Below are 24,936 nucleotides of genomic sequence, written 5' to 3' on the forward strand. Positions count from 1 at the left end.
CTACTCTATTCTATTCTCTCTTCTCTTCTTTATTCTCTTCTCTATTCTATCTTCTCTAGTCTATTCTCTCTTCTCTCTTCTCTCTTCTCTCTTCTCTCTTCTCTCCTCTCTTCTCTCTTCTCTCTTCTCTCTTCTCTCTTCTCTCTTCTCTCTTCTCTCTTCTCTCTTCTCTTCTACTCTCTTCTCTTCTACTCTCATCTCTTCTCTTCCCTTCTATCTTCTCTTCTCTATTTTATTCTCCTCTCCTCTCCCATCCTATCCTATTTATTCTCTATTCTATTATCTGTTCTCTATTCTCTATTCTATTCTATTCTATTCTATTCTATCTTCTCTTCTCTCTTCTCTTCTACTCTTCTCTTCCCTTCTATCTTTTCTTCTCTTCTCTATTCTATTCTCCTCTCCCATCCTATCCTTTTCTATTTATTCTCTATTCTATTATTTGTTCTCTATTCTATTCTATTTTATCTTCTCTTCTCTCTTCTACTCTCATCTCTTCTCTTCCCTTCTATCTTCTCTTCTCTTCTCTTCTCTATTCTATTATCTGTTCTCTATTCTCCATTCTATTCTATTCTGTTCTGTTCAATCCTATCCTATCATCTCTGCGCCTCCCCTCTCCTCCCCTCTTCTGTTCTGTTCTATTCTCTATTCTATTCTCCTATCCTATCCTATCCTCTATTCTATTCTATTCTATTCTATTCTATTCTGTTTTTGTACTGTTCTATTCTATTCAATCCTATCTTCTTTCTTCTCCTCCCCTCCCCTCTTCTCTTTCTCTTCTCTTCTCTTCAATGGGTGGTTGAAGCGAAGCATGCCGCAAGAACTCAAGGAGATGACATGAAACTATTTCTCATTTATTGGCAGGTGTGCGTCCACCGCAACATTGTCTACCCTCTTGGCATGACCTGGGAGGAAGGCTGTAAGGAATGTTCTTGCACCAACATGAAAGATGCAGTCACAGGACTCCGGATCACAGAATGCCTGGAGAAAGGATGCAGTATGTCCTGCCCAGCGGTAGGTAAAGTTCCCAAGTATTGTTTAGAATAAAATAAGTTTTTTTTTTAAATCTAGTTGGACTCTTCCAAAGTAACAGTGAGCGGGGGTAGGTGGGTGGGATGACACAAGGACAGCTTGTCTTCAAATGGTTAGTTCTTGAAGACCAGGAAATCTTAGGGCTAGTAAATCCATATGCTGGTAATCCTCGCCCAGAATTTATGCAGATAAGCGAGACACTTGTTAAGTGAGTTTTGGCCCATTTAATAACTTTGTTAAGCGAATCTGTACAGATATCAGACTTTAATGGTGGGAAACAGAAAGCTAAGATCCCCGTTGATTTGCATTATCCTGAAAACATCACCTTTTATCAATGAATACTTTTTTAAAAAAAGGTTTTGTAGCGTTAGAAAGACGATGAAATCCTGCTAAAGTAGATTTCTCGTCGATTCTAACTTTAAACCCCTGAAGTTCCTCAGTGCTGGTAGGGATCCCTATTTGATAATACACATAGTCCTTGACTTACAACCAGAACTTGAGCCCAAGATTTACGTGACTAAGTGAGACATTGGTTAAGTGAGCTTCGCCCCAGTTTGCGACTTTTCTTGCCACAGTTGTTAAGTGAATCACTGCAGTTGTCGTTAGTATTCCAGTTGTTAAGTGAATCTGACTTCCCCGTTGACTTTGCTTGTCAGAAGGTCACGAAAGGGGATCACATGACCCCGGGGACACGCATCCGTCGTAAATGTGAGTCAGTTGTCAAGCATCCAAATGTAAATCACATGAGTACGGTGATGCTACAATGATGATGTGTGAAAAATCATCATGTCTCTTTTTTCAGTGCCGTTACAGTTCAGCGGTTCAAATCCCTGGTATAGGGTCTCCTGCGTGAGCAGGGGGTTGGACTAGATGACCTCCAAGGTCCCTTCCAACTCTGTTACTGTTACCGTTTCTTCTTCTTAGCTTAAATATTTTTCCATGGTTTAATTCCCCACTCAGACCAAACTGTGGAAAAAGAATTAGACCTGCTTATTTTCTCAACTGTGCGGTAAGACATCACCAAATACTGCTGTACATAAGGCTGTTGGTGAGGTTATAAAATATGATATTAATAGCTTGACTGAAAATAATAAAAATAATAATTTTAGTTTGGCTTCTGTTGTATTCAAGGCCAATTGCCAGTTACAAGTGTATGTGTGTGTGTGAGAGAGAGAGAGAGGGAGGGAGGGAAGGAAGGAGACAGAAGGAGAGGGAGACGGAGAAGGAGGGAGAGAGGGAGAGACAGAGAGAGGGGGAGGGAGGGATATATTTTTGTACATTTTCACAGGTGTAGGTATGCTGGTCTTGTTGTATTCGGGTCTTTTCCCATGTAAGATTGAGATTGTCTTGGCAACGTTTCGTCGAAGTCCCACTCGCCATCTTCAGGCTGGGTTTGGGGCTTAAAGCATGGTCGGAGATGCCATCTTTCTATAAATCTTGGTGTGTGTGTGTGGAGTGCTGGCTTTATTTCAGTAAGTGGAATGATTGGTTGTGTGGTTGTATCATGATTGGTAGATTGGTGATTGGTGCTGGCTGTGTATCCGTTGTTGTTTTGTGTTGTAATGGCCTGGGTGGTGGGTGGGGCTCGTTTGTTGACTAGGGCTGGTTTCCAGATGTCTGGTAGGCGGGAGGTATCATCACGTTTAGATAGAGAGATAGAGATAGAGATAGAGATAGAGATAGAGATAGAGATAGAGATAGAGATAGAGATAGAGAGATAGAGATAGAGATAGAGATAGAGATAGAGATAGAGATAGAGATAGAGATAGAGATAGAGAGAGATAGAGATAGAGATAGAGATAGAGATAGAGATAGAGATAGAGATAGAGATAGAGATAGAGATGATAGATATATAGTAAGCTTCCTCCCATATTTGGGCATACCCGGGGTTGTGACACTAAATACATACCTATTCCCCTGGCTCAGCTGATAAAGGGGGAGAACCTTGTGGCTTAGTGGTTAACACATCTGCCTAATATGTAATACAGCCCAGGTTCGAATCCCAGTAAGGGTATGGCTAGCTGATGAGAGCTAAATAGCTTGAAATAGATCTATACTAGTCTCCCTTTATTTATTTATCAGCACAAATACAACATAGATAGATAGATAGATAGATAGATAGATAGATAGATAGATAGATAGATAGGTAGGTAGGTAGGTAGGTAGGTAGGTAGGTAGGTAGGTAGGTAGGTAGGTAGGTAGAGGTAGGTAGGCAGGCAGGCAGGCAGGCAGGGAGGGAGGGAGGCAAGCAGGCAGAGAGAGAGAGAGAGAGAGAGAGAGAGAGAGAGAGAGAGAGAGAGAGAGAGAGAGAGAGAGAGAGAGAGAGAGAGAGAGAGATCCAGCAGATAGTGTAAAAGAATATTGACTTGCCACCTGCTCTTCCGGTTTGACCGGACGACCAGTTGGCCAGCTGCCAGAACCCGGAAGAGCAACAGGCGACTGCTTGCATTGCCCGGAGAGATGACTCTGCATGCCACTTCCAGCACATGTGCCATAGGTTCACCTTCACGCAACTAGATCATTTACACAATGCAAATATCAAAATGGACACACAACAGAATTCAATCTCCCTGCAATTTGGTGTGTTTGTGTGTGTGTGTGTGTGTGTGTGTGTGTGTGTGTGTGTGTGTAGAGGTTGGACAAAGACAAGCACAGCTGCGTAGAATCTGTGACAAATTTAATTTGCAATGTGGAAAAATAAACAGTTGGACAAAATTGTCACTCACCGCTTTGCTCATCCGTACCGGAAAGCTGGAGCAAAGCAACTGATAAAATAGAACCCAACAAAAATGCAGCCCTTTCCCCCGGATTTCAGGAATAACCCATTTTAATCCTTTCTCGCCGGCTTAATAACAGGGCAAACTTAGGGAAGTCGGTAACCTTGTCTCTTTGGTGAGGCGGGTCGTAAAATCTGAGCACAATCCGCCGTGTTTCATGCTGATGGTTTTCTTTTGAAGTCGGAAAGCTTGTTCTTCCCCATGTGTTCGGCATGAAGGTAAAAAGGGGCTTATTATTAGAATCCATAAAAAATCTCAGGAAGATGGGATTTTAAGGGCTTGTGCAAGTACTATTTTCGAAGTGCCTATTTCAAGACGTTGAAAGCTTTCGAACATGAAACAGTAAGCATTTGCAACCGTTCTGAAATATAGCTGCTATGTCCAATAGTTGGGAGCTCATCCCGTGACCAACGGCTCAGTGCGGGGATGTCCATATTGGAGAAGGGAGAAATATCAACCAGATGATGGCCTGAAAGCCTCCTGTGATAGCAATAGCAATAGCAGTTAGACTTATATACCGCTTCATAAGGCTTTCAGCCCTCTCTAAGCGGTTTACAGAGTCAGCATATTGCCCCCAACAACAATCCGGGTCCTCATTTTACCCATCTCGGAAGGATGGAAGGCTGAGTCAACCCTGAGCCGGTGAGATTTGAACAGCCGAACTGCAGAACGGCAGTCAGCTGAAGTAGCCTGCAGTGCTGCATTTAACCACTGCGCCACCTCGGCTCTTATGATGTACACTTTATGATCTAAAGTTTGATGAACTTATTGTCAGGGTTCCAGGTAACACCCACAAACGAAAGAAGACTCCTTTCTCAAAAGTTCCATTTTATCAGAGATATCATATTGGCACATCTGGGAAAACCCAGATCTGAAACCTTCCAGGTTTTCCCCACCCAAGTGGAAGTCCAGGCCCCTGCCCAGCACCCACAGGTCCATCCCATGCTCCAATCAAGCACCGTCCAAAACTGGAGATGCCCCCCAGTCACACCCCTCCAGGTGCAGAGCAAGACGTCCTTGACTCTCTGAGAAAGGAATGTTATTTTGGCTATACCTCCCGTACTCCATATAATCCCCCCTCCCTGTTTCCTACAGCAATAAATGATGTGGCAGGCCTGAAGGCCCAATGCAAAAGACACTTATTTTGGTCTTAGCTTTTGCGCCTGCCTCCGATAAACTTGTCATTTAGAACATAGAACAATAGGGTTGGAAAGGGACTCTTGGAGAGCTTCTAACCCAGGGGTCGGCAAACCTAAACACTCAAAGAGACATTTGGACCCGTTTCCCACAGAAAAGAAAACACCGGGAGCCACAAAGGTCCTAACCGGAAGCCCCTTGTTCAATTCTGGAGCTGACCGGAAGTTCAGTTTCCACACCATATAGTCTCCTCCTAGCACGGCGTCCTTTTTCCTCTACCTGTCATAACCGAAAGCCCTATCAATTGTGGAGACAACTGAAAACCCTCCCCTTACCATAGAGTCTTCTCCTGGTGCACTGTGCTTCTCTTTCCCCCACTGGAAGCTCCTCTCAAAATTGTAGTGCCGACCATTGACGGAGCCGCAGCAGAGGGAGGAAAGAGCCACATGCGGCTCCAGAGCCGCAGTTTGCTGATCCCTGTTCTAACCCAACCCCTTGCTCAAACCATATACTCGTGATGGCAAATCTATGTCACCTGTGTCACAGGAGGAGAGTCATTTGTTAGGGCACACGAGGTGTTGCCCTGTCAGCTCCAGTGTGCATGCTCCAGTGCGCATGACTTCACCCTTCATTTTTGGCCTGAAGCAGCCAGAGGGCTTCCCGGGAGGATGGGGAGGCCGTTTTTGCCCTCCCCAGGTTTTTAGAAAGCCTCTGGAGCCGAGGGAGGGTGAAAAACAGGTTCATCACGAGCCAAAAGCGGGGGGGGGGGGTCGCACATGCATGTGTGGGGAACATGTGCACATGCATTCACGGGGATGGGCATGCCTGCACACGACCCCCCTGCACTCCCCCTACTTTTGGCACACAATGGGAAAAAGATTAGCCATCATTGTCTTATATCATTCTGGAAAATACCTGTCCAATCTCTTCTTAAAAGCCTGCATTGATGGCGCAGCCACAGCTTCTGGAAGCAAGGCGTTCCACTGATGGATTCTTCTCACTGTCAGGAAAATGCCTCCTTAGTTAGGACTGGAAGACCTCCGAGGTCCCTTCCAACTCGGTGTTATTCGGTGATTTCTCCCATCGATATTGACCTGACCTTCCCGGAGAGGATTCTTCCTTGTCTGTGATGACGCTCACGGGCCAGCAGGTGTCGCTGTTGCTACTGTCTTCGCGGGGAAGGTAGGGCCCCATTCAGAAGGAGATGCGTTTACGGCAACATCAGGAAAGATTTAAGGCTTTGAAAAAAAAGCGGGACATCCTTCCAAAAAATAACAAGAACATTTCCCCTGTTTTGGATGATTGGGTAAATGCTACAAGTGGTAATCAAATAAGGGGATTATGTTGCCACTAGTTAAAAGCATTCATTTCTCGGGCATTTTTTTGTTGTTGTTTCTGCTAAGAAAGCATCTCTTTTGAATGTGACCTTCCTCTAGCAGGCTCACACACAGCTCTGTTAAAGGGCACATTTTCATTAAACGCAATATAATTGGTATTATATGGACTAGAATCAAATAAACATTGAATGTGCTTCATTCAATGGGAATGGGGTTGAATGTGCTTCATTCAATGGGATTTTAAGGGCTTGTGCAAGTACTATTTTCGAAGTGTCTATTTCAAGACGTTGAAAGCTTTCGAACATGAAACAGTAAGCATTTGCAACCGTTCTGAAATACAGCTGCTATGCCCAATAGTTGGGAGCTCATCCCGTGACCAACGGCTCAGTGCGGGGATGTCCATATTGGAGAAGGGAGAAATATCAACCAGATGATGGCCTGAAAGCCTCCTGTGATGTGCACTTTATGATCTAAAGTTTGATGAACTTATTGTCAGGGGTGGACTTCGGGCCAGTTGTGCTCACACTCAGCCCCCAACGTCCTCACAGGGTAGTTGGGATGGGAAATATAGGAGGAAGAGGAAAGTGTGCTGGATATGTTGGCCCAAGCCCTCATTTATTAAATTTCTCAAACTAATAAAGGTAGCATACAATTTAATTCAAGACGTCGCAGGTTTGAATGGCTATATAGATTGTTCCAAGGAAGAACCAGCCTTTTCACTGCTTGTTTTGTTTTGTTTGTTTGTTTTTTTGTTTTTGTTTTACATTTATAGGCCGCCCTTTTCCCTGAGGGGACTCAGGGCGGCTTACAATCAAAAAGGAAAGGGGGTGTAGGACAATACAAAAAGAAATGTGCACAAAAATAAATTAAATAGTAAAATTCAACATTCACTCAACATTCGGGAGGGGCAAAAGTAAACTTATCCCCAGGCCTGACGGGCTAGCCAGTTCTTGAGGGCTGTGCGGAAGGCCTGGACGGTGGTGAGGGTACGAATCTCCACGGGGCCACAACAGAGAAGGCTCTCCTCCGAGTAGTCGCCAGTCGGCACTGACTGGCGGATGGAATACGGAGGAGGCCAACTCTATGCGATCTGATGGGACGCAGGGAGGTAATTGGCAGAAGGCGGTCTCTCAAATAGCCAGATCCACTAACACTTGCTTGTTCTAACTGTCAGGAAATTTCTCCTTAGTTCTAGGTTGCTTCTCTCCTTGATTAGTTTCCATCCATTGTTTCTCGTCCTACTTTCAGGTGCTTTGGGGAATAGTTTGACTCCCTCTTCTTTGTAGCAGCCCCTGAGATATTGGAAGGCTGCTATCATGTCTCCCCTGGTCCTTCTTTTCATTAAACTAGACACACCAAGTTCTTGCAACCGTTCTTCATATGTTTTAGCCTCCAGTCCCCTAATCATCTTTGTTTCTCTTCTCTGTACTCTTTCTAGAGTCTCTACTTCAAGGTTGCTTCTCTCCTTGATTAGTTTCCATCCATTGTTTCTCGTCCTTTGTGGCAACCTCTCAAATATTGAAACACTAGCTGATGTCGGGATATTTATTTATAGGGGGAAAATATCCAGACTAAACGTAATTTCTAATGTAGGATTTTCCCCCTTAGCAGAGGGAGCCCTCTTGTGGAATACTGTGAAGCCGTTACCATGGCAACTCCACTGCGCTGTACCAGTAGAAGTCATTTTACGGCAGTACAGTAGAAGCCATTTGAAGGCACAACAGGCTGTATTGCAACAGAACACACATCCTGAGGGATGTTCAGGGTAACCCTCACAGTATTGGTTTCCACAGAGTAAGTCATCTGTGTACCACGTATGGCTGAAATTGCTCGAGGCATTCCAGAGTTACAGACACACACACACACACACAGCCATTTATATATAGATAGATTGCTATCACGCATCTCCTAGTCCCCCATTTCACTTGACTGGACCATCCCAACTCCTGCAACTGTTCTTTGTATGCTTTAACCTTCAATCCACCAATCATCTTCTGATTCTGTTGGAAAGTTTTAGGAATTTAGGCTACTCACCCCAGATTTAATTAAATTAGCCGGGCTCTGATTTTTCTGGGGATTGGTTTGTCACAAGAGTTCTGATATCTACCACAATTAAGTCAATACAATTTACATCTCTCTCTCTCTCTCTCCCTCCCTCCATCCCTCTCTCTCTGCAAAGTGGGTGACGTAAATAAAGTTCATGATTTTGTTTTTGTTTTTAAAAAAACGCCTTTCATAATTTTCATGTAAGGCTACAGACGAGCTTCCTTGTGCTTCTAATTAAGACCCGGCAAAAACAATCCCCCCCCACACACAAAGCTTATAATATTTATATTCTCCTAAATACCGCTGTTCTCTGGGTGACTTACAGGAATAATTTAAAACCGTAAAACAGAACTGTGAAGCCTGAAATAGAAAAAAAAAAGCCACCAGTTCAGGGAACGAACGATGCTGTTAGTGGAGCAAACGTTTTTAATAAGCAGTAACAGATTTTAAGATTGCCTGGGAAAATATTTTGTGCTCCCCAAAATTGGAGGTGTCACGCTCGCTTCTGGGGAAGTTCGCCCTCCAACTGTTCGACGAGGAAGAAAGGAAGTTGTTAGGGTTCTCAAGGGTGTGAATTACATCTGGGTGGTCCTTGAATTACGACCGTTTGTTTACTGACGGTTCGAAATTACAGGGCCACTGAAAAAAGTAAGTTATGACCATTTTTCACACACTTGAGACTATTGTAGCATCCCCGTGGTCATGTGATCAAAATTCAGTTGCTTGGCAACTAGCATGTATTTATGAGAGTTGCAATATTCTGGGGTTATTTTGGGGTCATATTTCCCCCCCCCCCCAATAAGACCGGGTCTTATATTAATGTTTGTTCCAAAGGACACATTAGGTTTTATTTTTGGGGAAACATGGTACTAAATGCACTTGTCCAACTGGTAATCTTAGTTGGGACTTATTTTTGGGGTAGGGCTTATATTACGAGCATCCTGAAAAAAATAGCAATAGCAGTTAGACTTATATACCGCTTCATAGGGCTTTCAGCCCTCTCTAAGCGGTTTACAGAGTCAGCATATTGCCCCCAACAACAATCCGGGTCCTCATTTTACCCACCTCGGAAGGATGGAAGGCTGAGTCAACCCTGAGCCGGTGAGATTTGAATTGCTGAACTGCAGTCAGCTGAAGTAGCCTGCAGGGCTGCATTTAACCACTGTGCCACCTCGGCTCTGTCTGTCTGGTCCAAGAGAAGATTGTTTTCCCTTGGCTCCACTTCTGAATTATTGACTTCAATCTGTTGAACAATCCGAACTCTTAAATTGGATATCTTTAAATTTACCTAAATTGAGGACTGTGAACAGGGCAGTGGTGGGTTACGGATCCTGGTCAATGGGAAAATCAGATTCACTTAACTAATGTGTTACTAACTTAACAATGGCAGCGATTCACTCAACATACGTGGCAAGGAAAGTCATAAAACGGGGCCGCGCTCAACCGATTTCTTACTTAGCGGCCTACATTTGGGGCTCCATTGTGGTCCCACATTGAGGGCTACCTGTAATATATCATAGGAGGAAAGTTATACATGCCTGATTTTTGTTGTTGTGGTGCCTTTCATGTTTTGAAGGGATATAAATACGTCAACAGAGAAGGAGCGTGCTGTGGAAAATGTCTCAGAACCATGTGCCAAGATACACCTCTTTGGTCTCGAGGAGATGAAGACATCATTTGGCATAACGTAAGGCTATGATGCTGAACTTATGGCACGCTTTCCACAGGTGGCACGCAGAGCCCTCTCTGCGGGCACCCGACCCGTCATCCCAGCTCAGCTCCACCGTGCATGTGTGCATGCCTTCCGCCAGTTAGCTGATTTTTGGGTCTCTGGCGTGCATGTGCAGGAGGGTGGGAGAGCAGAGGGGGGGCAGCGTTCCCCCCTGAGGCCCATCGGCTGCTACCTAGGATTGAACTCTCAACCTTCTGAGTGGGAGACAAGCACCTTCACCGCTAGGCTCTTAGCAGAGAATACCCACTTGGATATTATTCTTTTGCACTCCAGTAGAATAGAAGAAGGGACAGGTTGGCTCAGTGGCTAAGATGCTGAGCTTGTCGATCAGGAAGGTCGGCAGTTCAAATCCCTAACACCATGTAATGGTGTGAGCTCCTGTTACTTATCCCAGCTTCTGCCAACCTAGCAGTTCGAAAGCATGTAAAAATGCAAGTAGAAAAAGAGGGACCACCTCAACGCCTTTGGCATTGAGTCATGCCGGCCACATGACCACAGAGATGTCTTTGGACAGCGCTGGCTCTTCGGCTTTGAAACGGAGATGAGCACCTAGAGTCAGGAACGATTATGTGCGAGGGGAACCTTTACCTTTTACATTTAAAACAGAAGAAAACTACTGCAATTGCTTTCTAGTTTTTTCCCCCAAGCCTTACAAATGGGAGAGATTTACAAATAGGATAAGGAGAACGGTTTAGTTTTATTCACTCTGCTCTACCTTGGGGGCGAGGAAAGTCATGTTCTGCTTCAGAGAGGAACATCATGCACGTGTCTTCCCTGAACAAGTTACAAAGAAAGGATGGTCTTTGGGCTGCCTAAACCTTTCTGTCGTCTTATACTCATAGGTTGGCTCCGAATGGACGTTTCCAGATAATCCCTGTGTCATCAAAAAATGTGTCCGTGTGAATGAGGAGGTCTTTATCCAGACCAGGAATGTCTCATGCCAATCGAGGGAGCCAATCAGTTGCCCATTTGCCACAGAGATGCGCTGTGACCAGAGGTCCGGATGTTGCCCTTCCTGTCGGTGTGGTAAGAACTGGTCCATTCAGAAGAAGACATTCCTTCTTGCACCATCTTGAGAAGTTTGCAATCCAACTTAAATGTGAAACATTAGACAGGACCCCTATAGAAGACATTCTGGGTTTTTTTTTTTTGTTTTTTTTAAGAATCCGTGTGGATTTATTGTAAAAAAAGGGGGGGGAGGGAAAACCCATCTTCACATACAATATGTCGTTTAATCACAGGTGCATCCCTACTAAGTTTATACATCCCGTATCTCTCTATTGTATATTTAATAAGCACCACAATAAGCTAGGGTTTAAAAAACAAAAAACAAGAAAATAAAACAAGGGAGAGAGGAAGAAAAAAAAAGGGTGGGGGAAGGGGGGGAGGCCAAAAAGGACAGAAAATAGATTCAAGAAGGAAAGGGGAAAGAAAAAAAAGAGGGTGGGGGGAGGGGGGAGGCCAAAAAGGACAAAAAAAGGTCCAAGAGGGAAAGGGGGGGGGGGGAAAGAAAAAAGAAAAAAAAAAGAAAAAAAAAGAACCATCATCACATGCAGCATGTCGTTTGATTACGGTTGTTTTAACATCTACATCTTCAAATAATGTTTACCATCTCAGATATTTCCTCTAATGTAACTAGCTAGCGTGCTAGCTCTCAACCAATGGGATGGTGATGATCAGTGGTGGGTTTCAAAAAATATTGGAACCTATTCTGTGGGTGTGGCCTCCTTTGTGGGAGTGGCTTGCCGCCCATGTGACCAGATATGAAATTATGAATTAGTACTTAGGTCGGTCCAAGTAGCTATTCAGAAACTCTGGCATTGAAGCATGCAAGTCTTAAAACTGTCAAGTTACAAGATCCTTGCCAGTGGTGGGTTTCAAAAAAATTTGGAACCTCTTCTGTCGGTGTGGCCTGCTTTCCGGTCCACTGGTGGAACCTCTTCTAACTGGTTCGGTAGATTTGACAAACCGGTTCTACCGAATAGGTGCGAACTGGTAGGAACCCACTTCTGGTGATGATGGTGATTATGATGATGATGATACATTAAAAATGGAGTTGACATTTTCACTGCCCTGTGGAAGAATCAGATGCCAATATATGCAACTTCTCTCTTGCAGAACCTGTGAATGGCTGTATCCTGAATGGTACTGTTCTTGCGGTAAGATTCTAGCCAATCCTCTCTTCCATTTGCATTTATTTATTTATCAAACTTGCATGCTTCCTATCTTGCCAAGGGCGACTCTAGGCGGATTACAATCATTGAATGAAATGCAGCATAAAACATTAAAACAATCAATAAAGACCTTAAATTTAAAACTCAATTAAGATAAAAACTAAGCAGGATAGAGAGGGAGGGAGCAAAGTCCCCATAGTGCTTTTTCAAACGGCAGTTGGACTTTCAAGGGCAGAAACCAAGAAAGTCCAGCTGCCTTTTGGAACACCACTGTTAGGACATCCTCTTCCAAGGTAAAACGCTCTTCTTTTATGTTTTGGATGTGATGCTAGGCAAACAATGAATAGATGCAACACTTTTTTCTGATAACCCCAGAAAAAAAATAAGGTGGAACTCGGCTGAAATCATTTGAAGGACTTTCTCTCTGAGCGAATGATTTAAAAAAAGGAATTGGCCCAGTGGTGGGATTCAAAAGATTTTATTTCCGGTTCTGTGGATGTGGCATGGATTGGTGGGCATGGCAGGGGAAGCATACTGCAAAATCCCCATTCCCTCCTTACTCCTAGGGGAAGGATACTGCAAAATCCCCATTCCTTCCTTACTCGGGGGGGGGGGAGGATACTGTAAAATCCCCATTCCCTCCTTACTCCTGGGGGGAAGGATACTGTAAAATCCCCATTCCCTCCTTACTCCTGGGGGAAGGATACTGTAAAATCCCCATTCCCTCCTTACTCCTGGTGGGAGGATACTGTAAAATCCCCATTCCCTCCTTACTCCTGGGGGGAGGATACTGTAAAATCCCCATTCCCTCCTTACTCCTGGGGGAAGGATACTGCAAAATCCCCATTCCCTCCTTACTCCTGCGGGGAGGATACTGTAAAATCCCCATTCCCTCCTTACTCCTGGGGGAAGGATACTGTAAAATCCCCATTCCCTCCTTACTCCTGGGGGAAGGATACTGTAAAATCCCCATTCCCTCCTTACTCGTGGGGGAAGGATACTATAAAATCCCCATTCCCTCCTCACCCCACTAACCTGCTTTCCAGCTCCCAGTTCTCCTGTACAGGGCAACAGAAAAAGACCCAGCCGATCAGCTGGGACTCGGATCAGCTGGGATTCCAGAGGCAGCGAATAGATGGGGGTGGGGCCAGCCAGAAGTAGCATTTGCCAGTTCTTCGAACTAGACAAAATTTCCACTACCGGTTTACCAGAACCGGTCAGAACCGGCTAAATACCACCTCTAATTTGGCCCATTGAAATTCCACTGAGATCAGTGCATTAGGTGAATATTTGCAACTCTTTTGGGTGCGAGAAAGTGATTTCTGCCGAGAAGATTGGTGTTTAACCTGGGGGAAAGAGAGCAGGCAAACTATTTGAGTTAACAATTAAGTTGAGCCAATAGCTAACACATGACATGTAGAGTCAAGTGGCTCTTCTAATGCTACTGAGTATCATCAGCCAGATGTTAGGAGGTGTAATTCAGCAATTCTGTCAAGAACAACTTTCCTCCAGAAATTGTGAGTGCTCCATCACTGGAGGTTTTTAAGAGGAGACTGGACAGGTCTGGAATGGTATAGGATGTGGGTGTCAAACTTAAGCCCCGGGGGCTGGATCCGGACCATGGGGTGCTTAGATCTGGCCCTCAGGGCCACCCTGGAAATAGCAAAGGACCGCTCTGCAGTGCTTCTGCCAGTGAAAACAGAGGTTGGGAGGGCTACATGTGGCCTTCCCAACCTCCATTTTTGCTGGCAGAGGATTGCAAGAGGCTGTCGCAGCAGAAAACGGAGCTTCGCAAGCAGAGCACTCAGGCTGCCACAAGCACCCCCTGACACGAGGGATGTTGAGCTGGCCACACCCAGCCTGGCCATGCCCACCATGGCCCCTTAAGGTCAAACACAACCCTGATTCAGCCCTCAATGAAATCAAGTTTGACACCCCTGGTATGGGATCTCCTGCTTGAGCAGGAGAGTTGGACTAGAAGACCTCCAAGGTCCCTTCCAACTCTGTCATTTTGTTGTTTTGGCTGCAGTCTCCTCCTCTTCCTTCTGTGGACCACAATCTAGAATTTCAGCCTGACTTGGGGGCCCCAGGAATTGAACCTGGAAGCTTCTGCTCCAAGGCAGACCCTTGGCTGGCTGAGTTACTCGCCCTTGTTATTCTCCTCTTCCCGTAGGATTTTCCTCATTTAACTTTGCAAGAAATGGTGCGGTGGGGACGAAAGGTCCAATCTTGGTGTTTCTCATGATAGGAATGACAATCTAAGGCAGCAAAACATGTTCTCCTTTTTTTTTTCAGCCGGGGAAACGCATGATGCTGGATGAGTGCACCACTTGCCAATGTACTGCACAGCAGGGACGGTACATGGCATACAAATTGACGTGTGGGAAATTTACCTGTCCGCCGTGCCCCATGGTAAGAGGGAACGTCATGCTTTGAGGAGCTTTCTTGATTTTGAAGCTTCCGAATTGCAACAGCTTATGGTCTTTCTACTCTCCGCTCCATCAGAAAATATGGGCTTAATTTCCCATTAAATCTTCTCATTTGGTGGCCAAAGTATTGGAGGTTCATTCCATGTGGAAGCCACAATCCAACACGTCAGTTGTCCCTGTCGGAGTCTGAATCTACAGGGGGAAAAGAGCCGACAGAGATTGAGAGGGCAGCTCTGCTGTCCTTGGACAAAACTGGGGAAAAGCAGAGTCGTTCCGGGCAAAGTTTTTCAGGGTTAGAAAGATTTGCAGACAGGGAGGAGCAGGAGAGACAAAGCTCAAGCAAAGAGCAAGGACCACCCGCTCCTGATCCTAGGGCATGGAGAGAAGAGAGAAGGCGAGACCGACGTAGACTGAGCCAGCTATGAGGGAGGAAAGTGCCCCATCCCCCTTCACAAGGCACACCTGGGGACTCAGATGTAAGGAGGTGCCAGTGGGAGGGACATTTGTCAGGAACAAGCGTTGAATAGGTGGAGCTTTGTGTGCACTTGTTGACGTCTGGAGATTACTGTGTTCTGTCTTGTGGGGTTTGCCTGCTTCACTGAACTTCTTGATCTGGTTACTGTTTGGCTAACCAGGTTTAGACTGGACTCCTGGCCTTGGTTACTGTTTGGCTAACCTGGCTTACTGGACTACTCACAGCCTTCTGAAGGTGCGGTGTGAGAGCTTTGCTCCAGGACTTGTAATAAATGTGGGGATGTTGGGGGGCACAGTGGGAGCAATAAAGGGGAGTTAGACCTGTTGTCTGGCTGTGTTGCTTTTGTGTCATCACACCACCCAATATACTGTCAGAGTTTGTTGCAGCAATCAAAGCCAGAGAGCGCACACAGGTAACTGATTCAGCAGGATTCATTAACTTCTGTTTATATATAATATAACACATAAAATGTGTACACAATACCAAAAACTGATTTTTCAACGTGGTAGTATATACTGGTATAAGCACACACAGGCAGAGGAGAGAACAGTTTCAGTTCACAGCAGCAGACTAATTCAGAGCTTTTGTTCCAGAGGTAGGTTTCTATCGGTTCACACCGGTTTGAGTGAACCGGTCGTGTTAATTTGGCCTGGATCACCGAACCGGCAGTGACCCAGGCTGGCCATGCCCCTGAACCGGTTCCCCGATCTCCACTGCTATTGCTGGCATGTTTTTATTAGCTTTTCATGTGCAGAACAATTTACAGTGAACTGCACATTCGCGAGCAGTGCACTCACAAAGTAAACCAGTACCAATGCCGGTAGGAACCTACCCCTGTTTTGTACAGACTCAGAGCTATAGTACAGATGAGCTAAGCCACGCCCAGGCTCCTTGCTGTCTCCTTGTTGCTCGCACAGCAAATATTGTTTCAGTTGCCAAACAGCCCTCGCTGGCTGACCCCGTTGCCACGTCTCTGCCAGTCATGATCTCTCATAAACCCTGACATATACCAATGTAGTAGTAAGTGAAATTCAGAGAGAGCTGTTCCAAAGAGGTGTAAGGCAACTCATAAGAGCCCATGGAGAGCAGATCTCCTTGAGTCATCCCAGCTGCTGCATTTTTTTCTTTTTAAAATTTTTTTTTATTGTTTTTATTAAACACACACACACACACGTCATTTATAATTGAAAAAACCACCACCTACTGGCATACTTTCACAAACTTAATGAGTCTACCATAACTTTACATCTTTATAACATATTCTAAAAGAGAGTCAATTAGTAGGATATCTAACATTTCCTCCCCTTTTTTCCCCCAACTCACAAATTAACGCTTCTGTCCAATTTACTTTTACTAGTACATCACACCTGTATATATCATTAAATATTATCCATCAACATGCAAGGTGGCGCAGTGGTTAGGGTGCAGTACTGCAGGCCACTTCAGCTGACTGTTATCTGCAGTTCAGCGGTTCTAATCTCACCGGCTCAAGGTTGACTCAGCCTTCCATCCTTCCGAGGTGGGTAAAATGAGGACCCAGATTGTTGGGGCAATATGCTGACTCTGTAAACTACTTAGAGAGCGATATACAAGTCTAACTGCTATTGCTATTGCTAACATTTCCTTATTATTATTGTAATTAACTAAAAATTATTTACTATTTATCTCACCTCTCCTCTGCTCAGACGCAAAGGAGATTATACCTTTATAACCAGCTCTCAACAGAAATTTATTAATAACGTTTTTAGGTCTGTTCCCTAAATCCCGGATTACAATTTATATCCAGTTTATTTTACTAATTAAGGTTATCATTTCATTGTTATTATCGTAGTTAATTACGTGTTAACAAAATAAACATTTAAAATCTAAGACAGTCTAATGGATGTTAACATTTCTACTTAATAATCACCAAAAGTACCCATTAACATTTCCTTATTATTATTATAGTTGAAAACAAAAATGAATTGTTTTCTATTTGTATCGCGTCTCCTCTCTTCTGACCCAGATTAGTTATACCTTCGTAACAAGATCTAAACAAATGTTTGTTAATAAGATTTATATGCATATTTTCCTCTGGTGGTCTCCATGCTGATATCTGAGACCCCCTCATAGGTTGCAGAACTGTTTCCCAAACCCTCAGACATTGGATGAAAGCTGCAGCTGCTTTAAAGACCCCAAGAGAGCTGCTTTCAAGGTCACCACCTGTTGCAAAGTCTCCTTTCTAAACAAGCCTGGATCCAAAGTTTGCTTGCTTTCGTTGGCACTCCTGGACCCCATCATAAAACAAACACCACCATAATTTTAGATGCAAAGCAGAGAGGACCTGCTCCAGTTTTCTATCCTGGTGTCGTTTGACTGCTATTTTCTTGCAAGACTTAATCCAAAGTATTTGACAGAAAGGGACATAAAACTTAACGTTGCACACATGTCCTTGATGTTCAAATAAAATGAGCCATGAAGGTTGACCGAAAACTTTGTAATGTCCCTGATGATGTCATGAATGATGGAAAGCTTTTAATCAAGCTTTTAATCTGATAATGCCATTAATTAAATTAGTTTTGTCACGGACCTCCCTCCCCCCCATTCCCGGTTTCTGAATAAACATAGGATTTTGCAGCTGGAAGCTGCAAGTTAAAGCTGTTTTGGGTTTTAAAAAAAGAACAAGAAGAAAAATGATAAAAACCATCCCTATTTGTGCTGTTTATTTTTCAGATCTCAGGGAACTTTGTCCCTTAATCCTGCATTTATTCCATTCCTGGTTTAAGATGGGAGACCAGTGAGATTTGAAACTGGATCACCCCAATGCTCTCAGCACTACACCACACTGTCTTTTCAACATTGGGCAAATGAGGAGAGAATATAGCCACTTTGTTGTTAAGGGGCAGGGTGGCCTAGTGGTTAAGACCCTGGGCTTGTCAACTGAAAGGTTGACAGTTCTCTTTACCTATTCTTTTATTTATTATTTTATAATATTAAATACGAAAATACAAAAGGAAATAGGGAGGAAAAAGGGAGGGGGAAAGTATGGAGAAAAGGGGAAAAAGAAACAAAAGGCATTGACTTCCGAATCCCTTTGGTGCAGCAGAATAAGACAATAGCGTCAAACCTCGACTTTTAACTTTTACATAATAATATAAATTAGCCATTTCTCTAACAACAAACCTATTAATCGGCAAAACTCAAAATCAAACTTTCATTCCTCCCGCCACCTCAAGCACAAAGTCCAGTATTGGTTTCCAGGCAGAAACAAAAGCAATTGTGTGTGTGTGTGTGTGTGTGTGTTTTTGTGTGTTGTATTTGGGTCTTTTCCCATGTAAGATTGAGATTGTCTTGGCAAGGTTTCAATGAGGTCTCACTCGCCATCTTCAGGCTGGGTTTTGGGCCTATCAGATCGCACAGATTAGGCCTCCTCCGAATTCCATCCGCCAGTCAGTGTCGACTGGCAACTACACGGAGGAGGGCCTTTTCAATAGCAGCTCCGACCCTTTGGAACGATCTCCCCGTGGAGATTCGTACCCTCACCACCGTCCAGACCTTCCGCATAGCCCTTAAGACCTGGCTATCCCGTCAGGCCTGGGGATGAAGATCGTAATCTGTCCCCACCCGAATGATGAATGAATGGTGTGTACTATTTTATACTCATGTAATGTTTATGTTCATCGTTTTTGTGTCGTCCCCTCCCCTATACTTTGTAAGCCGCCCTGAGTCCCCTCAGGGAAAAGGGCGGCCTATAAATATTAATAAAATTCTAAATTCTAAAATTAAAGTGTGATTGGAGCTGCCGTCTTTCTATAAATTCCTTGATCGAAGCAGTCAATTTGGCCACCTCTGCTAAACTGAAAGGTTGGCAGTTCGAGACCCAAGTATCACATGGTGGGGTGATCCCGTTCCTTGCCTCAGCTCCTGCCAACCTAGCAGTTCAAAAGCATGCAAATGCGAGTAGATAAATAGGAACCACTTTGGTGGGAAGGTGATATCATTCTACGTGCCTCACTGTACAGTCATTCTGGCCTCATTGACCATAGAAACATCTTTGGACAACGTTGGCTCCCTCAGCTAGGAAAGGGAGATGAAGACTACCACCCTGTAGAGTCAGACATGACTGAACGGGGAAATCTTAACCTTTATTTCTCTGTTTTAGCAATAGCAATAGCAGTTAGTCTTATATACCACTTCATAGGGCTTTCAGCCCTCTCTAAGCGGTTTACAGAGTCAGCATATTGCCCCCAACAATCCAGGTCCTCATTTTACCCACCTTGGAAGGATGGAAGGCTGAGTCAACCTTGAGCAGGTGAGATTTGAACAGCCGAACTGCAGAACTGCAGTCAGCTCAAGTAGCCTGCAGTGCTGCATTTAACCACTGCGCCACCTCGGCTTTTGTTATTGCAACATCTCAGAAGCAGTTATTAAGTGATACAATTGGATGCGAGGGAAGATCCTTTGAATCAAACACTCCTTACTTCCTAGGTCCAAATGTCTGGATAGAAAGAGAAGAAGGACAAGGGGATAAAACCTTGCTCTCCTCCAAAAGCTTATTACATGTTTATAGAGGACAACGAAAAAAATCAGGTCCATTCGTTGCAAAAGTGTTTCGGCACAGAGGATCCTAGACTGATTGTTATCTGCAATAACTAGTTGTCAAGAAAGAGGATGTGGGATGTCTTCAGTGGGGATCAGAGGTCCCCATGGGAGCTGTGCCATTGACGTGAAACTCTGTCACTCTCCTCAAGGACCTGCTGGCTGAGTGGCAGATTGCGTGTGGGGAAACCTGGCTGGGACAAACGAGACTGTAATTATACTTAATTCCTCAGATTTACTTTTCAAAGCAAACTTGACTCTCGTCTGTATTTCCCTAACACGGAAACGAGAATATTGTTGTCTGTCGATAGTCGCATCCCACCCACCCACCCCCCCGATTTTGCAAAGTGTAATCTTAAAGGAAAATGCAAGCAAGATATCTATAACGCTGAAACTGCCGTAAACAAAATATTGAATTTGTCAAATATGTATATATGAATGTTCATTCGCAAAGATCTGCAAAGCAATACCGAACAAGAAAACGGCTGAATGAGAATGTGATCTCCTATTTGAGCAGGGGGTTGGACTAGAAGGCCCCCAAGGTCCCTTCCAACTCTGTTATTCTGAAGTTATTCTGAGGCTCCCATGTTGCGCCCCTTTAAGGCAGCCTGCACTGGTTGCTGGTTGTCTTCCGGGTGCGATTCAAGGTACTAATTATGACCTTTAAAGTGCTCCATGGCTTAGGCCCAGGGTACCTGCGAGACCACCTACTGCCACCGGTAGCCTCCCACCGTCCAGTGCGATCCCACAGAGTTGGCCTCCTCAGGGTGCCGTCGGCCAGTCAGTGTCGGCTAGCGACCCCCAGGGGGAGAGCCTTCTCTGTGGGAGTGCCTTCCCTCTGGAATGAGCTGCCCCCGGAGCTTCGCATAATCCCCGACCTCCGGTCCTTTCGACGCGCCCTAAAAAGTTGGCTTTTCCAGCAAGCCAGCCTGGCCTGAATAGAATAAAAGATAGGATTAATTTGGTTGTTAATTTTAATCTAATTTTTAAAATGTTTTGTTAATATTAATTGGGTTTGGTTTTGGATACTCTATCTAATTTTTTATAACTTTTGCAATATGTGTTTTTTTTAATGTTGTACGCCCCCCTGAGTCCTTTGGGAGAAGGGCGGCATATAAATCCAATAAACTAAACCAAACCAAACTTAAATGCAAAGTGTTTCTCAATGCTTAAAATTCTCTTTTAAGCTGTTATCTTTGTGTTTGCAGAATTACCGGCTGGAGAAAACCTCTGGTTCCTGCTGTGGGAAATGTTTGCTAACTCGTTGCGACATACAGCTGAGGGATGGAACCGTTTTGTATCTGAAGGTCAGTCGTTTCAATATCTATTTTCTAATTTATATATATTCACCCTGCCAGTGGTTGGATTCCAAATCTTTTCCTAGCGGTTTGTTCTGACCCCCTCCTCCGTCCAGTAACGAATGCTGAGACAAGCTTAGCTGAAATGCCACAACTCTTTATTAGCAGGAAACATAAATCTTGGTGGCTGAAAGCCCAAACACAACAAACAGATAAAGAACCTTGGCAGCAACCCAAACTTCAACAGATACAGATAACAACGTCTCCAGCGTTGATAATTAAGTTGAATCCTGCAAACCAGACTCCTCCCAGAGTCTCTCCTTAAATACTATCTTGAGAGTAGCCCAATTACAACCACCTGGATCCAATTATCTTTTGTATCTGTGTAGCTGTTCTCTACGTTGATCTGCCCGTTGTTGCTGGGCGTCCAGAACCAACTCCCTTGTCTCCTCACCACTGCTCCAAGGCCTGACGTCAGGAGCACACTCCCTTTGGCTTTCACCATGCCTCAGGCGCCTCCTGGTGGCCAACCAGCCTCTCTGCTCCCTGCTTGGAGTCAGAATCCTGATCAGGGTCCTCCACATCTTCCAGAGCCGACTCATAGGGCCCCTCGCTGTCGGAGTCTGTTTGCAGCTCCAACGGCTCCTCCTGGGCCACAACATGCTTCTATGAGAGAGCACGTTATGGGCCCGCTCACTCAGCACTCAAAGACCGGCCTCAGTGCAGGGGTGGTCCCGACCCACAGGTTGAGAACTACTGGTCAAGACCTTTTCAATATCAATGTTTGAGTCTTTTTTCCAATTTTTACAATTCACAATTTTAATAGATTTGTATGCCCCCCAATCCCGGAAGACTCCAATATGCCAATCCTTTTTATTTGTTTATTAGTATAAAATACAAAAATACCAAAGCAAATAATAGGAAAAATACGGGAGGGAAAAGGGAAGAGAAAAGTGAGGAGAAGGGAAAATGCGGGGAAAAAAAGGCATTGTCTTCCAACTCCCTTTGGAAGGAAGGTTGCTGAGGAATAAGATGGTAACATCAACCCTCAACTTTTATTTTTACCTAATAGCCTAAACTATTACGTAAGCTATTAAAGCCATTTCTAAAACAGCAGATCTATCGAATCAGTAAAACCCAAAACTGAAATTTTCATTTTCATTCCCCCCCACTTCCAAATAGAAACAAAAGTACTTGTGTGTGTGGTGATTTTTCTCCTTTGACCAAAGCAGTCAATTTATCCATCTCTCCTTCTCCATCTGCTTTTGTAACCCTTGGTCCATTGTGGGGATTGAAGCCTCCTTCCATTTTCGTGCATAAAATAGTCAACTTATACAACAAATCTTTGCTGTTTCCCTGAACTTCACACAGAACAGCGTTTCCACAGCCTCTTCCCCTGAGAGTCCAGCCTCAAATGGAAAAAAAAAAACTAAATTTCCTCTTGAGATCCTCCAGAGAGAGCACCTAGTATTTTCTTTTCCTAGACAAATATGTAGGAGAAATTTAAAAACAGGGTTATTTTTCCACTTTTGTGCAAACGACAACGCAACCTAGAGAGAGACAGAAGGAATACTGTGTTTCCCCAAAAATAAGACAGGGTCTTATTTTCTTTTGAAACACTCCCCCCACCCCGAAATAAGCACTTGGCCTTATTTTCGAGGAAGTCTTATTATTTTTGAGTTTCAGGAGGCCCCTTAACCTCAGCCCATGGCCTGCAGATCAGTGGTGGGTTCTGGTATGGCCGTACCGGTAGTAGTGGGGAGCAGCAGTCACCATACCAGTACAGTGGGTCATTTCGCCCGCCTGCCCGCCCGCCCGCGTTCCATAGCTGTTTTTAAGGCAACCGGACCAATTGCGCACACATACACAGTGTGCGGCGCCTGTGCTACCTCCGACGAGCAGCTGAGTGTCGCAGGGGTGGTGGAATGCGCATGCATGCACAGCGTATGTTGGGCATGTGCACAGCGCATTTCCAGTGTGTGCATGAAAGGATCATGAACAGCGTACCGTTAGCGAAGGTAAGAGCAACCCACCACTGCTGCAAATCAACGGATCGAGAGAGAGCTGGAAATTCTGTCTCTGTTTCCGGCACACTCTTGCCAGCCCTAGTGTCACTGGGCCTGCTGCTCTTTTTGTGGCCGCCACTAAGAGAAGGGGTAACTAGGATTTATGGGAGTGGCCCAGGGGTGGGTTCCTGCCAGTTCTAACCTCTTCTATAGAAGAGGGTCCACAAATCTACAGTGCTGTTCAGAACCAGTTCCAGCTCCCTCCCCCTGCCCGTCCGCACATCATCAAAATGAAGAGTGAGAGGAGGATTCTGGGAGTTGAAGTCCACAAGTCTTAAAGCTGTCAAGTTTGAACACCCCTGGGGTTTTTTTTTCCTAAAGGGTTAAGGGTGGAAGGGTCTTGTAACTTGACAGCTTTAAGACTTGCACACTTCAATGCCAGAGTTCCTCAGCCAACATGACTGGAGGAGGAATTCTGGGAGTTGAAGTCCACAAGTCTTAAAGCTGTCAAGTTTGAACACCCCTGGGAGTTTTTTCCCCTAAAGGATTAGGGGTGCAAGGGTCTTGTAACTTGACAGCTTTAAGACTTGCGTGCTTCAAATGCCAGTTGGTTGCTAAGCAAGAGTGTTGTTAAGTGAGTTCCCCCACATTTTACAAGTTGGCCATGCCCACCCAGTCACATTGCCAAGCCACTCCCACCCGGTCACATGGCTAACAAGCCACTCCCACAAAGCAGGCCACACCTACAGAAGTAGGTGCGAGGCCATTCTGCGTGGATAGCAGGTAAATGTGGGGTCTGTGGGGCATGCTCCCCCTTTCCCCATTCAGGAAATGGTAGGGACCGACTGTGCATGCGTTTAAATATTTTAGGGGAGGGCTTACTTTAGCGCATGCACTCTGTTTTTGTGGAAACAGAGTAGTAGTCCTTCATATTCATGTCAACTGCGGCCCTTTAGAGAAAAGTGTTGGAGGAGATAAATGTATTTGATGGACCAGATCATAAAAAAAGGGCACACTTTTGCGATAATAGAAAAACATATTTTTTTTAAAAAAAAATCCCACTTTCTTCTATTTTATGAGGGCGTCCGGCCACAGAATATGTGACCTCATGAACTTCTTTTGCGATGGCCACAGCTGGAATCTTGTGAAGTGACTAAAACCTACGAGAGATGCTGACATTTTCACACTCTACTTTATGGTGCAATAATTCACTTTTCTGGAGATTTCAGCTCCTCTTTTAAATTTTTATTTTTATTTTAACTGTGAGGGAAAAGAAGCGTCTGAAATGCGCGGGGGGGGGGAATTCTCTGCTCTAAACCGTCAGGCATGGCACAGATGGTTGACCTAGAGGTGAAGGCCGTGGGAAGGAGGCATTTTCAAGAGACTCCGATTTAATTAGCTGGCTCTTAAGTCCGCCTGGGAACTTTTATAGATTTCAAGATTATGCTTTTTACCCCTGACTGGCATTCAAGATTCTTTCTTGCAATCCACTTTGTTCTTGCTCTTTTGTGCGGGCCATTTGTAGGGGCTGGACAGCATCGCTCAAACTCCAAGGAAACTGAAACTTTGAACGCTACGTAAGATCAACAACAGGCTTGATAAGAGAAAACAAGCTGAAAAGCAGAACAAGGCGGTGCAATATTAATACAGGGAATGGAGCTTCTTGATGGAGTTCTATTTCTCCTGACACATTAGGTCCACCGTCTGGGACAGCCACTTGATCTTCTGCTGCCCTTAAATTCTCAGTTAGTGCTCTTGCTGGCAGGGCTTGCTCCAGGGGTGAAATTCAGCAGGTTCTGACAGGATCTGGAGAACTGGTAGCGGAAATTTTGAGTAGTTTGGAGAACTGGCAAATACCACCTCTGGCTGGCCCCAGAGTGGTGAGGAATGGAGATTTTGCAGTATCCTTTCCCTGGAG

At 44.7% G+C, this 24,936-nt stretch overlaps 1 protein-coding gene across 1 annotated transcript in view; it reads left to right on the forward strand.

Annotated features, from left to right (window-relative positions):
* VWF (von Willebrand factor) overlaps window positions 1-24,936 on the forward strand; it is a 183,449-nt gene that overhangs the window by 142,154 nt on the left and 16,359 nt on the right. Inside the window, exons 43-48 of the mRNA XM_087722260.1 lie at window positions 862-1,011; window positions 9,903-10,013; window positions 10,901-11,084; window positions 12,177-12,217; window positions 14,528-14,644; window positions 20,923-21,021. Coding sequence (XP_087578386.1) covers window positions 862-1,011; window positions 9,903-10,013; window positions 10,901-11,084; window positions 12,177-12,217; window positions 14,528-14,644; window positions 20,923-21,021 — 702 coding nt within the window. The remainder of the gene's footprint in view (window positions 1-861; window positions 1,012-9,902; window positions 10,014-10,900; window positions 11,085-12,176; window positions 12,218-14,527; window positions 14,645-20,922; window positions 21,022-24,936) is intronic.

The sequence above is a fragment of the Thamnophis sirtalis genome, unplaced genomic scaffold, assembly GCF_051295495.1.
Source record: "Thamnophis sirtalis isolate CommonGarterSnake01/CBP01778 unplaced genomic scaffold, rThaSir2_p1.2 scaffold_9, whole genome shotgun sequence".
NCBI classification, from domain to species: domain Eukaryota; kingdom Metazoa; phylum Chordata; class Lepidosauria; order Squamata; family Natricidae; genus Thamnophis; species Thamnophis sirtalis.